Source organism: Paramormyrops kingsleyae, chromosome 3 (genome assembly GCF_048594095.1).
Source record: "Paramormyrops kingsleyae isolate MSU_618 chromosome 3, PKINGS_0.4, whole genome shotgun sequence".
NCBI lineage: Eukaryota > Metazoa > Chordata > Actinopteri > Osteoglossiformes > Mormyridae > Paramormyrops > Paramormyrops kingsleyae.
Window position 1 is genome coordinate 19,749,510 of NC_132799.1, and position 12,700 is coordinate 19,762,209.

At 39.2% G+C, this 12,700-nt stretch overlaps 1 protein-coding gene across 7 annotated transcripts in view; it reads left to right on the forward strand.

The window, feature by feature from the left end:
• The first annotated feature begins 5,223 nt into the window (after positions 1-5,223).
• gbf1 (golgi brefeldin A resistant guanine nucleotide exchange factor 1) overlaps positions 5,224-12,700 on the forward strand; it is a 59,930-nt gene continuing 52,453 nt past the window's right edge. For 4 of the 7 annotated variants that reach the window (XM_023803913.2, XM_023803887.2, XM_023803904.2 and 1 more), the window contains exons 1-3: positions 5,224-5,502; positions 12,140-12,243; positions 12,458-12,524. In XM_023803913.2, coding sequence (XP_023659681.2) covers positions 12,148-12,243; positions 12,458-12,524 — 163 coding nt within the window. In that variant the 5' untranslated portion in view covers positions 5,224-5,502; positions 12,140-12,147. The remainder of the gene's footprint in view (positions 5,503-12,139; positions 12,244-12,457; positions 12,525-12,700) is intronic. The other 3 variants (XM_023803942.2, XM_023803951.2, XM_023803895.2) reach the window with 2 other exon arrangements.

Below are 12,700 nucleotides of genomic sequence, written 5' to 3' on the forward strand. Positions count from 1 at the left end.
ACAGTTAAGAGCTGCCTATAAACATAACGAGTCATCTGTGGCTTTTCAGATTACTTAGGTCCCAAAGTATAAATTAGGTGTAGGCTATACTTAACTTCAACGATCATAACGTCTAATCATGCCAGGTGAGATTAAAGGTACCTTGGTCAACAAGTATTAACCTGCACAACGATACCGGATTATTATTTGTTTGTTTATTTATTATTATTTTTTTTTGGGAGGGGGGGGGGGGTGGTGAAATTTACCTTTCTGAACTTCTCCCATTGTTCTGTATTTTCATAGATATTATAAATGTATAGAGGGCAGGAGTATCTAGACGGAAGTGGTCTATACTTGCTACGAAGTATCATTCAACAGGACAGGACAACAGCACCGTGTCTCCCGGACGTGTGCTTTACGACAGTAGTCCTCAACCTTTTTTGCACCACGACCCAATTTTACAATGCCAGCTCACCCGCGACCCTACATCGCGTATAGCTTTGAATTAATTAGTTAAATTAATTGATGATCAAGCACGCAGTGCACTCTGCAATTTACGCCAATCAATGCCTATCGCACAAATCTGATTGGATGTGCCCGTGAATTTTAAATTAATCATCTGTGGTTTGGCTTCTTGGGTTGGTTGAGTGTTCACTAGTTTTGCACTAAGCATTTGCAGACCCAAGACCCGTTTATTCTGGTTAATTCTATAGCATTGGAGCTGGGAAATCTGATTGTGGATTAGCATTTGAGCTTGCTGGTTCTAAAATGCTTACATTTTCAACTCTGCCTCTCGACTCTTTCAGAACTTGCCACTTCGCGACCCATGGGTTGAGAATCGCTGCTTTAGGACCGCTTTGTGGGGCACAGTTTCTGTTTTTTAAGCGTCCTTTTCAGTCTTTTATAACATTTTTTTTCCCCATTTCTCGCCGATTCCCCATGTTACGAAAACAAACACATGTAAAACGGAAGTAAATCAAATTCAGTATTACTAAGCAAGGAGGTCATTGTTTTGCAATGATACGTCAGGCAATTTCATGTTCAATTTTTCAGTAAAAAGAGTGGAACAGATTTTTGTAATGACTACATAGATCGTCTGGTGTTTATGTTACCGATTTCAGAGAACATATATTATCTATTAGCAAATAAATTGTTTATAAATCAATTATAGAAATATAAACTGATGGTTGCACTTCAGTGATTGAATGATTCATTAGTTATCTAGCATACTGAGTGTTAATACTAATTTAAGATTTTAAAAACTCTCGCATTTTAACAATTTTTTTTTGGTCTGAAAGCCTTTATGCAGCATAGCTACATAATTGTCACAGTTTTAGCCAGTATGACAAAACATGTATTTCTTTGTTCAAACTTTGCTAATGCTGTGTTGTGCAAAAATTACGGATGGAGTGAGTTAGTTATGCAAAAAAGTTAGTATGAAATGAATCTGCGAATAAACAGCAAATACCCAATGTTTAACAAATGGATGCACTACTGTAAAGTAAACACTTCTTATTAAGATAAAATAAATGTAATCAACATAACCCCACATGTTCACAGTTTGGGAGATGCAGTCTGACAGACACGCTACAGCTGTCCAGAAAATAATTCTCTTCCGGCCAAAATTATGGAGCAAAACAAACGACCGCACAAAGCAATAGTATGCATTTGTACAGCAGTTCCTTTGTATTTTTCTGTCGTGTTTGAAATTTGTCACTTTGAGTAAGCCTGCTTTCAGGATGAAATGGGCAGGCACCCAAACAGATGAAACCCAGATTAAAATCAAACAGGTTACAAACTGCTTATTGAACAGGGCCAGGTTTCCTGATAACGGTGACTCTTAGCATCTTACGAAGACTCTAAAGATTTATCTTACAAAAGGTATTTGTTTTTCTACGTATGTTTCCCGAACAATCTCTTACGAGTTTGCTCAAGGGGGAGCTTCTTAAGTGCGACATTAATAAGCGCCGAAACACCTGATTGGTTGACATCGATGACTCGAGAATTGATTATTTCCTAAATGCAGCTATTGCTTGACTGCCGCCAGAGAGAAAGTGGTACTCTTTATTAATTTAATACTGCAGGAATCCTTGAACATATTGCATTAATCGGAACTGGGGAGAAGCTAAGAATAAAATACAGAATTAACAAAGTGAATCATCTAACCGTACAGTAAATATGATTTTCACTGATTGGGTGCCCGAACTCGCCTCCCCAGATAATAGTGTGACCATTTTATTTTTATTTGTTCTATAAAACACCTGCGTGAACCAATATGTGTGTATGTCATTGATATGGGGACGAGCAAAGGTACAATAGTCAAAACAAAAGTTGCGTTACTTTGCGAAACATAAGACAATGTCGTATGTGCTTCAGTGTCTACTACTAAGGACTATTCCAGAACGTATATTAATCTCTCATGTAAATGAACCTGCAGTGTCGACTGCTTTCAACCTCACGAACCAAAGTTTTGATATACTGTAACTTTGGCACATTTACAGAGGTGTGTCCATTCCAGGGCCTTCGGAAATATGGGGAACGCGTCCACCCCAATATCGGCAGACCTCCCCACCCCCCCTTTTCCTTCCCAATTAATAAATGGGCCTACATAATCAAAACCGTTTTCCTTATCTTTCAATATGAATCCATTCGTTACTGAGGCCAATTCGCTGCGCATTCAGAGCGCAAGGACGAAACCTTATGTATCTGTATCCTTATCGATATTAGTCTAATTTTAAATGAGCGGTATATGAATCGACAACAAGAGACCGCTAAGACCCAGCCTTACGAAAGAATATCTTACGGAAGATATACTTAACTAAGAACGTTTTGGGAAACACGTTGGAGGGTTAAGAGACAACTTAAGGTAGAACTTAGAAACGACGTAGTTAAGAAGGTTTCGGGAAAACCGGGCTCAGTACTTTTGATACTCATGTGGTAAGCATTTGGTAAGAAATTGTATTTAAATATGTTTTAATGATATGAAACCCAATAAGATCAGCACTATGTCCATAAATGTATAAAGTATTCCATTTTTTTAGAATGTGTACAAGCATGCAAAACAATTGCAGACTAACTTTGCACTTGATTTTTAAATACCATTTTATTAATAAGTACTTGGTTTGCACCAATTCCTTGTTATCCTGTGAAATGTTACAGTATCCAGAGATAAAATCTTGTGAAATATCCTCCCTTCCATCATCTATCCCTGCATCCATCACCACTTGTTCAGTGGATGAGCCTGGAGCCTTTCCTTGAAAGCAGAGGGCACAAGACATGGGACAGGCTAGATAGTGTGCCAATCTATCATATGGTCCACAGATACACACACAACTGTGAGGCATCAGTTCACCAAAACCTTCTAACATGGGAAGAAACTGTCACACCAAGCAGGGAGCATAGACCAGGGAAGTAGGAGAAGAAGCCACAGAATCAAGGAGCGAGGGATTGATTGGGCAAACAGCAAGGCACACTGGGCAAAACAGGTAGCAACATCAATGACAGAACTAGGGACTTAAATACTGGGACTCAATTAGACAAGACTCAGAACAGCTGGTAACACGGGGATTCCACACAAGGTTAATGAGGGGGCGTGGTACACAAGAAGAGCAGCACAATCAGGATGTGACAGAAACCCACATAATCAATCATGAGGAGAACATGCAAAGTCACAGGCACACACAGGGCCTGGCAAGAATTTAAACCCACATTAAATAATCTACAGTAATATCTGAAAGATGCAATGGTACCAGGACCAGAATGGGGGGGTGCAAATTACCCTGGGCTTAGCACTTTATGGGGTACCCTGCTGATCTCAACATGCTATAATTTTTCTTTTTCAAACGCATAAATCAAATGTTTATTCCAAACCATTTATGTAGCAATTTTGGTTAAAATATTATAATATTGTAGAAAAAACAAATTTGTCCAGTTGCAATTTGTTTATGGTTGCATCACAGAAAGATTGTTGAAGAATATTAAATAAATATAGTTGGTATGACATGTCCATTCATGTGAAAAGTTGCATTTACCACTAAAATTTCATTATACAAGGTATTAATTGAAAGGGACCCTTGAGCATTTCTGCCCCCCCTGCTCCAAGACTAAACCTTTGCTCTGCCAATGAATGGTACCTTTGCATTTAAAACATTCTTACCAGCCAATGGATGTACTATGCTTTTAGTTGCAAAAGGAAATCTGCACACCCCCCACCCCAAAAGTCAAACCATGATTTCAAAGTGATAGCTTCTCATGTTTATCATTTGGCTAAGTCTTATATATTTATATAGTTTTATGTGGCTAGAGGTCTGCTCTCTAGGGGAGAAACACACTAGATACCGAGTGTAGAGATAGTAATGCCTTTACAGTATGATATGGTTTGCTTTGATTTTTTTTTTTTGCCTCATTCCTGCCGCTGCACATGCATGAGATAGCTTCAGTCTGTATAGTATTGGCATGCCTTTATTTGCAAATGGAATGTTGCAATTACAAACCCAGCAGGTGATCAAATAGTTTATAGAAAAGTAAATACAGGCTTATGATTGGGTTTACTTTCTACTGAGAATTTTAAACAAAATATAATATATTTTAAAGTCAAACGATGAATAGGATCTCTGTTGTGGATATTACTGAAACCGATAAGGATTGTAAATGCAAAGCCTTTGAAGTTCCACACTTCAAACTATTTCATGACATCGGATGAAATATGACATTTTCAATGCTCTGTCACAAGGCATTACATATCTTCCAACAATATGTCAATCCATCCATTCTGGTCAGGGTCCCAGAGGAGACCCGGAGCCTATCCCAGGCAGCATAAGACGTAAGGCAGTAATACACTGACGGGATGAAGGCATTCCACATGAATTTCAAAATGAATCCGAAAACATACAAAAATAGCGACGTAATTTTTTTTTTTTTTTTAAGTTTAATACCTCGCTGGAGATATACGTTTTATAGTATGTGTAGTTTACATCTGTAGGAGGGCTGCGCTGTGGCTCCCGTGAGATAGCCCTGTGCCTAGTACAGCTCTTACTTCCGGTTGTCTACGCTTCAACCTAAAGTGATAGCTGCAGTTCCTATGCCTCCCTCGACTTGACCGCATAGCACTCCGACGTCCCCCCGCCGTATTTCCTGTTCTATATGACATGTATTAACGCCGAAGCGTTTGAACCCGATCACGAGCCTTCCCGACGTTAAATAGACGTTTGAAACAATGCGGGGGGAGTGGCTAAGGGTGCCATGTGTCTCCTTCCGCCTCATGTTTGGTTGCGTCTCATCCACTTCTCCACGTCAGTGAGTTTGCGAAGCGCCGGCGTCAGAGATTCACCTAATCCAAACCGTACCTTTCAGCCCTGGCTTCGCATGTTTGTCAGCGGCTGAAATGTGGTTGATCATAATCAATACTGGCGTGATTTGTTTGCCCGTATGCAGTAATTAAACCATTTGTATTTTGCCTGGTGCTGGCTAGCGTAGGTCAGTGGGAATTGAACGAGCAGCCATCTTGGATTCTCCTCATCACAGGTAGGGCTACGGGGAGCTGGGCGATTTTGCTTGTTTTACCTACGCCGTGCAAAGTGACAGTTCGCTCTCGTTGCCCGTTACTGTCCTCGGTATCTTTCCGAGTAAAAGTAAGAAGGTTGTCGGTCTTTTTGGCCGGGTAAAAAGAGAAAAGGCACCGCACTGTCCTGTACGAAACGGCCGAGCCCTGGGCCGGCTCGTTAGCCTCGAAGCTAACAGGCGGCTCTCTGAGGTCTCCTGTCGCTCTGTGTTTACCCACATTTCAGTCTTAATGTACCACTTTTAAAGGTGTTTGTTATTAGGTAGATGGTAATTCAGGTTGGAATACTGTTTAGTAACGTTAGGGAATTGTTTACGAAAGACATCTACCTCCTTAAAGCACCTTATCGTCCCCGTATTTGTACTGCTGTGACTATGGGTGTCTCATCAGACAACTAGTGCGTATGTAACATGAAATCCCGTAGGATGAAACCCCAGGGAGCTCTTCTAAAAGTGGCCTGCATCGATGTACATCACTGCCCTCGCGGTGGTCTCTAATTTACGGTCTGTCATAGAAATCGTTAATTATCGGTAATGGGCAAAGTTGGACATGGAGGCATGCGCCATTGATGGGGGAAACCGTGCCAGGTATCAGCATTGGACTGAAATTGTCGTGTTGCGCATATGGCTCATTTTCATGACCAAAATATCCAGCTGACAGCAACTTATAAAATAAAAATTCAGGTTACCCATCCCAGTGTAATTCCAAAGAGTTCAGAATTTAAGATTGCACATTTTAATGTTTATTTCAGATAACCAAAACATTTAGCTATTATAATTCAGTACTGATTGTTAGTGCACACGTGATTTTTTTTTTTTTGGCACAAAGTATCCTTCAGTATCCAGTAAATTAACTGAAGAGTCTACATCACTGACCATGTTTAATGATCTGTTCATAGTTCAGTTTTAGGCTAATTTCCCACTCTGGATCTGCATGTGTTGCATGCTCTCTCTGGGTTTTCTGTGGACTTCATCCAAGAGCTGTAGTTTCCTTCCTTAATCTAAAGACACTATTTAGATGAATTGTTTTTACGAAACTGAGTTTAGTGTATGAATGTATACACCTTTGATGTACTGACCTCCTGTCCAAGGTGTCTCCAGCTCATATACCATTATTTTAATTATACTGAACAAAAATAAAAATGCAACACTCAACCAATTCAAAGATTTTATTGAAAAGGAATTAATAAATGGAAATCCGACAACAGAAATGCATAAAGTAGGCTTTCTTGGGCACAGATACCTTGAAAAACAAGGTGGGTCTTGGCAATGAATTCCTTCATTTGTATCTCATGTGACCACTATTTGTCTGTAGCAGCGACAGAACTAAGAGTTGATCAGGTTGGATCTTGTGGAATGTTGTTCCACTGTTTAACTTCAGGTAATGATGTCTGATATTGTTCTACCCATCCAGAGCATCCCAAATATGCTTAATGAGTGACAAGTCTGGTGAGCATGCAGGCCATGTGGTCTGAAATTTTGAAGCTGGCTGGATGTACTCCCAGAAGCAGAGTGCCTTATGGTAGAGAAATGGACATGTATGGTTAGAAGGCAATACTGGCATGCTGTACCCAGCACGCCAGTGGCACGGTCTGGCAGAACCTGAGGCATCTGGGACATTGTACCTTATTGACCCCATAAGGAGCCCCTGTATAGTGATGATGCTGCGCACTCAGCGTATTGATCTGCTACACCATACCAATGGATGGATAGGTACAGGGCTCCAGACTAACTTTTCTGCTGGTAGCATTGTTACTACCAGCTTTCTCAATTGGTCATATCCAGAACATGATTTGGTCACACCCATCTCTTTGGTGCAGCATGATATTAGTCAGGGACCTTGCATGCTGATGAATAGTTGTCCTACATTGCATACCCTGGTTTTTATGTTGTTGAATCATTGACAGTGACTCAAGACTTGATATAGTAATCTTCTTGCAAAATATTTTAACCTGAACTCTCCTCATCACTTGGGTCTATCTTGGGGTCTCTTTTTGGCACTCCTCCTCCACCAGCCTCATCTTCTTTCTTCTCATTTTGTTTATTATAATCACCTATAGACTGCTTCCTTTTTGCAACATGTTAACACCACAGTTAAAGGGATTTTTCCGTGTGTTTCATCATCAGTGCGCATATACATATGTCCTCCCGTGTGCAGGTAGGGAGAGACCAACTCAAGACACACTGAATCAAGGAAATAGAAAAAAAACTTTCAATCACATTTCATTAATGCAGCACTCATGCAGGAGCAAAACATCCTGATGATTATTATACAGTGGCACAGATGCAACCTAGTGAAATTTTAACTGGCACACTCTCAATAAAAGGTTGCATATGTGTTTTGGTTACACTTTATTATTGATCTTGAAGGGAATTGTAGGTATATAGTATCACGATTCATTACCTACAATACCTTTAGACAATAAATAACATTTAGATGTTAATAGTAACAAATAATAGACAGCAATTTACAAGAAATTCTCTAGTAACAGCTAAGAAATAAATTCCACATTGACTTGTCAGCAGACGAATGAATGAATGAATGAAGGGATATCAATGCATCAAAAAGAATGAAAATTATTTGTTACTGAAATGTGCTTGAGATGCATGCTCATTCTATGGCTACAAAAACTGTTGAATTTTTCATGCTGAGAAATGTGAGCAAAAGCAAAAATGTCACACATATATTTAATTTATATTATTCAGTATTCATAGAAATTGCTAGCTGTATATTGTGAGTGAAAAAATTTTAAAATTGTTTTGGATTTATACTGCTAAAAAGAATTTCAGACACAAATGATGCTTTCATATAAAACACTTGTGATCTATATTTTGCCTGTATGTAGTTGTGTAGTACTATGTCTGCTGGGTCCATCAGTGTATGTATTGCTTTGTGAATTCAGCTGCCCTCTCATTATTATTGTTTGCACTTGGATTACATTCCATGTTGGTTTCCAGATACTTCCTGTAAAAATAACCAAATACATAAACTATTATAAACTTCTCTGATTCACTGGCTAAATGCTAAGCTACATGCCTCAGTGAGGAAAAGCTACTGTTATTACATTGATTTAACCTCTATGGCTGCAGACCTCCAACTTCAAATTCCCTGTCCAGCCATCACAATGGTAGATGAACTGGTAGACCATTATAATGCATCTTTGAGCAGCATCTTTGACCTCCATGCCCCAATCAGGACACGTGAAGTTACTTTTGTACGTTCTGCTCCCTGGTATACACCAGAACTACGCCAAATAAAAATGGCAGGCCGTGCCTTGGAGCGCCGGTATAGAAAATCTGGACTCACTGTCTATAAGCTGGCATTCCGTGACCATCAAAGGGCTTATTCTAAGTCCCTGAAAGATGCGCAACGTCAGTTTTACTCAGATCAGATCAATAAACATAAAGGCAATTCAAAGCAGCTGTTTGCTACAATTAATCATCTTTTGGAGCCACAACAGCGATCTATCACTGAAGTTACTAAGGATCAATGCAATAGCTTTATTGACTTTTTTAGATCAAAAGTCAATAACATTCGCTCCATAATGCCTGGACCACATTCTCCGCCACCGTCTGCCTTTAATCTTTCATTTGGGAGTTTGCCATCTCTCCAATATTTCACTGAAGTCTCAACCAGCCACATTCATGGAATTTTGAAAGGAATGAAATCATCGTCCTGCACACTGGATCCTATTCCGACAGTTCTGCTTAAGTCCTTCATCCCTATTGTCAGTCCAATCATTACGAAGTTAGTAAATCTTTCATTACAAACTGGTAATGTTCCACCCTCCCTCAAAGCGGCTGTCATTTGCCCGATGCTGAAGAAACCTTCATTAGATCCAGAGGTACTTGCAAATTACAGGCCCATCTCAAACCTGACTTTTTTGTCAAAGGTTTTAGAAAAGACAGTTGCAATCCAACTACAGAGCTATCTTAAATGTAATAATCTGTTTGAGAAGTTCCAATCAGGCTTTCGTTCAGCCCATAGCACGGAAACGGCACTGATTAGGGTGACAAATGATTTACTGATGGCAGCTGATGCAGGTTCACCATCCTTGCTTATTCTCCTGGATTTGTCAGCGGCGTTCGATACAGTGGACCATACCATTCTCCTGGATCGCCTTCATAATACAGTTGGACTCTCGGGAATTGCGTTGCAGTGGTTCTAATCCTACCTGTCTGGAAGGACTGAACAAGTCATGTTGGGAGGATGTAAATCTAGACTGTCCAATGTCACATGTGGTGTTCCGCAAGGGTCAGTTCTTGGTCCTATACTTTTTACCATCTATATGCTACCTCTTGGGCACGTCATAACCAGACATGGGCTGTCCTTTCATTTTTATGCTGATGACACGCAGCTATACATTAAAACTGCCCCAAACCCCTCAGAAGCCATCCTGAACCTCACTGCATGTCTGGAGGAAATTAAGGCTTGGATGAACATTAATTTTCTACAGCTGAATAGCAGTAAAACTGAGGGACTCCTTGTTGGCACCCCACGCCAGATAAGTTCATTTCCTATACTCCAGTTCTCCTTTGATGGCCAGGCTATTACTTTCTCCTCCTCAGTTACTAATCTGGGGGTACGGTTTGATCCGCAGTTGACCTTCAGCGACCACATAAAACATCTGTGTAAGACATCATTTTACCATCTACAAAAAATCTCCAAACTTCGCCCTCTTAACCCTCCCAGATGCAGAGAAACTTGTCCACGCCTTTATTTCATCAAGGCTGGATTACTGTAATGGACTGTTTAGTAGGATTCCTGCTAAGGACATACAAAAGTTACAATACATCCAAAACAGCGCTGCAAGAATCCTACTGAGAGCAAAGAAATTTGAACATATTACTCCCATCCTCAAATCTCTTCATTGGCTCCCTGTGTCTTCCCGGATCGAGTATAAAATTCTTCTATTAACCCATAAATGTATTTATGGTCTGGCACCTTCATATCTCCAGGATTTGATGAGTTTGCAAACCTCCAACCGCATCCTCAGATCATCAGGTAGTATGCTACTTCAAGTTCCCTCTACTAAGCTGTGTACTATGGGAGGTCGAGCTTTTTGCTCTGTTGCCCCACAGCTATGGAACCATCTTCCTGTCCAGCTGCGAGTTACAAAGAACCTGGACTCTTTTAAAGCAAATTTGAAGACTTTTTTATTTAGGAAAGCATACAACTGCTAAGATGTCATACTTAGTAGTAGTGATATTATTTTGATTTTATGGATATTTTTAACTTTGTTGTTTTTAAATGTGGCACTTTGAGATTTTGTTAATGAAAAGTGCGTTATAAATAAAATGTATTATTATTATTATTATTATTATTATTATTATTATTATTATTATTATTATTATTATTATTATTATAGATGTATCTGAAGTATGGCCAGTTTAAGTGGATGGTTGGTCCATATAGGCTATATATTCTGGTATTGGACAGTGTTATAGGTGTTAAACACAGGATAAAACTTATCGGGCTTAGTTTGCTCAGCTAGAGAGTTGTAAAGTAATCACTGCCTACAGGTGTCCATACCTGCAGGTTGGCATTTGGGGGCTAGATTATTGCGTGGGCCAGACACATCAGGGTCTTTGGCCATGTTATATAGATTATTATGTTCATGCTCCATCTCGGCTTACATGAGCCCAAGGACTTGATTGGAATTTAAGTTTCTATATAAGGTAGGGCTGCTTGATTATGGCAAAAATCATAATCATGATGATGTTTTTTAGACCATTTTGAGATTACAATTATTTAACATTATTGCTCATTGACTTTGGGCATGTTATGCATTAATTGAATTAAAAAAAATGTCTTAACAGTGGATTTCCTTGAACTCTTAAATTTAATTCAACTGAGAAAGAAATAAAATGGAGCTGTTAAGGGGTCTGCTGGATTTACAAAAAGACAAAATGGGGGCATCATTGTGAAATGAGATTTTGCACAACAATAGTTTTATCTTGATTTATTTTGTTTTGATAATCATTGGAAGCCAAAATTCTAATTGAAATTACAATCTGATTAAATACCCAGCCCTAATTTAACGTGGAATTATCTTCGTGTGGGTTTGGTTTAACTTGCACTATTATGCCTTTTGTATTCTGTTGTATTCTATCTGAATAACTAAAGTGGTACTTTTTCTTTGATAGATACTGAAGGTCAGGTTCAATTTTATATTTATATGAAGAACACAGTCACTGATTGGCCTGCATAAATGTTGCATGATGGTTTCAGCATGATGTGTGCACGTCAGAATATAGTAACATGACTGTCCCGCGTGAAATCTAGGACCATGGGGGCATATCTTTCTCTCTTGCCTTGTTCGACAGGTTAATCCTCAGTTTTCAGATGGGTTGCTCAATCCTTTTCAAATATTAAGTTTTTAAGATGATAATATTTTGTCAGTTCCATTTTCTGTCCAATATGATACCTGGTATTATTCAGTTAGAGTAGTTTGAAATTGTACAATTTCCCATGTTTTATTTAAAATGTACATTCATTTATAACTGGCTTTTGTAGAACTGAGCGTAAACCTTTCAGATGTTGATACAGTGAAAATGTGACACTACTCATTTTTTTATTCTTTTTTGTCTTTCTCATTAGATTTCACCATGGTAGACAAGAATATATACATTGTTCAAGGTGAAATCTGTGCAGTTGTTGGAGCAATTAAGCGGAATTCCAGATGGAGCACGCACACTCCCCTGGTATGCCTCTGTGCCTCATTTATGAACTTTGGATTAAATATTAGCATGTTATCTCTTAGTTACATGTTTTTAAATATTTTGCTCTCAGAACACATGTTAATAATTTGTTGCTTGCCAGTTAGAGGGTATTTTGATGTTCCTGTCACACTGCTGTTTTTGTGAGATTAGGGACACTTTTCTTAAGGTTTCTAATGTTTCTGTGCCTTTTCATCAGGATGAAGAACAGGATCCTCTCCTGAACAGTTTCAGCCATTTGAAGGACCTGCTCAACAATATTAAAGGTGTGAGGCATCTCGCTCTGTGGCTGTGTCCTTAACACCATAACAGTCATTCGAACATGGGTAATGGTCCTACTGCTTGGCGTTTTGCTCACAGTGCTCTGCAGGACCAGAGAGCTCCGTCTTCACAGTTCTAGGACACTTCTCATTCAGATTTGTGTCTAGAACCATATTTTAGG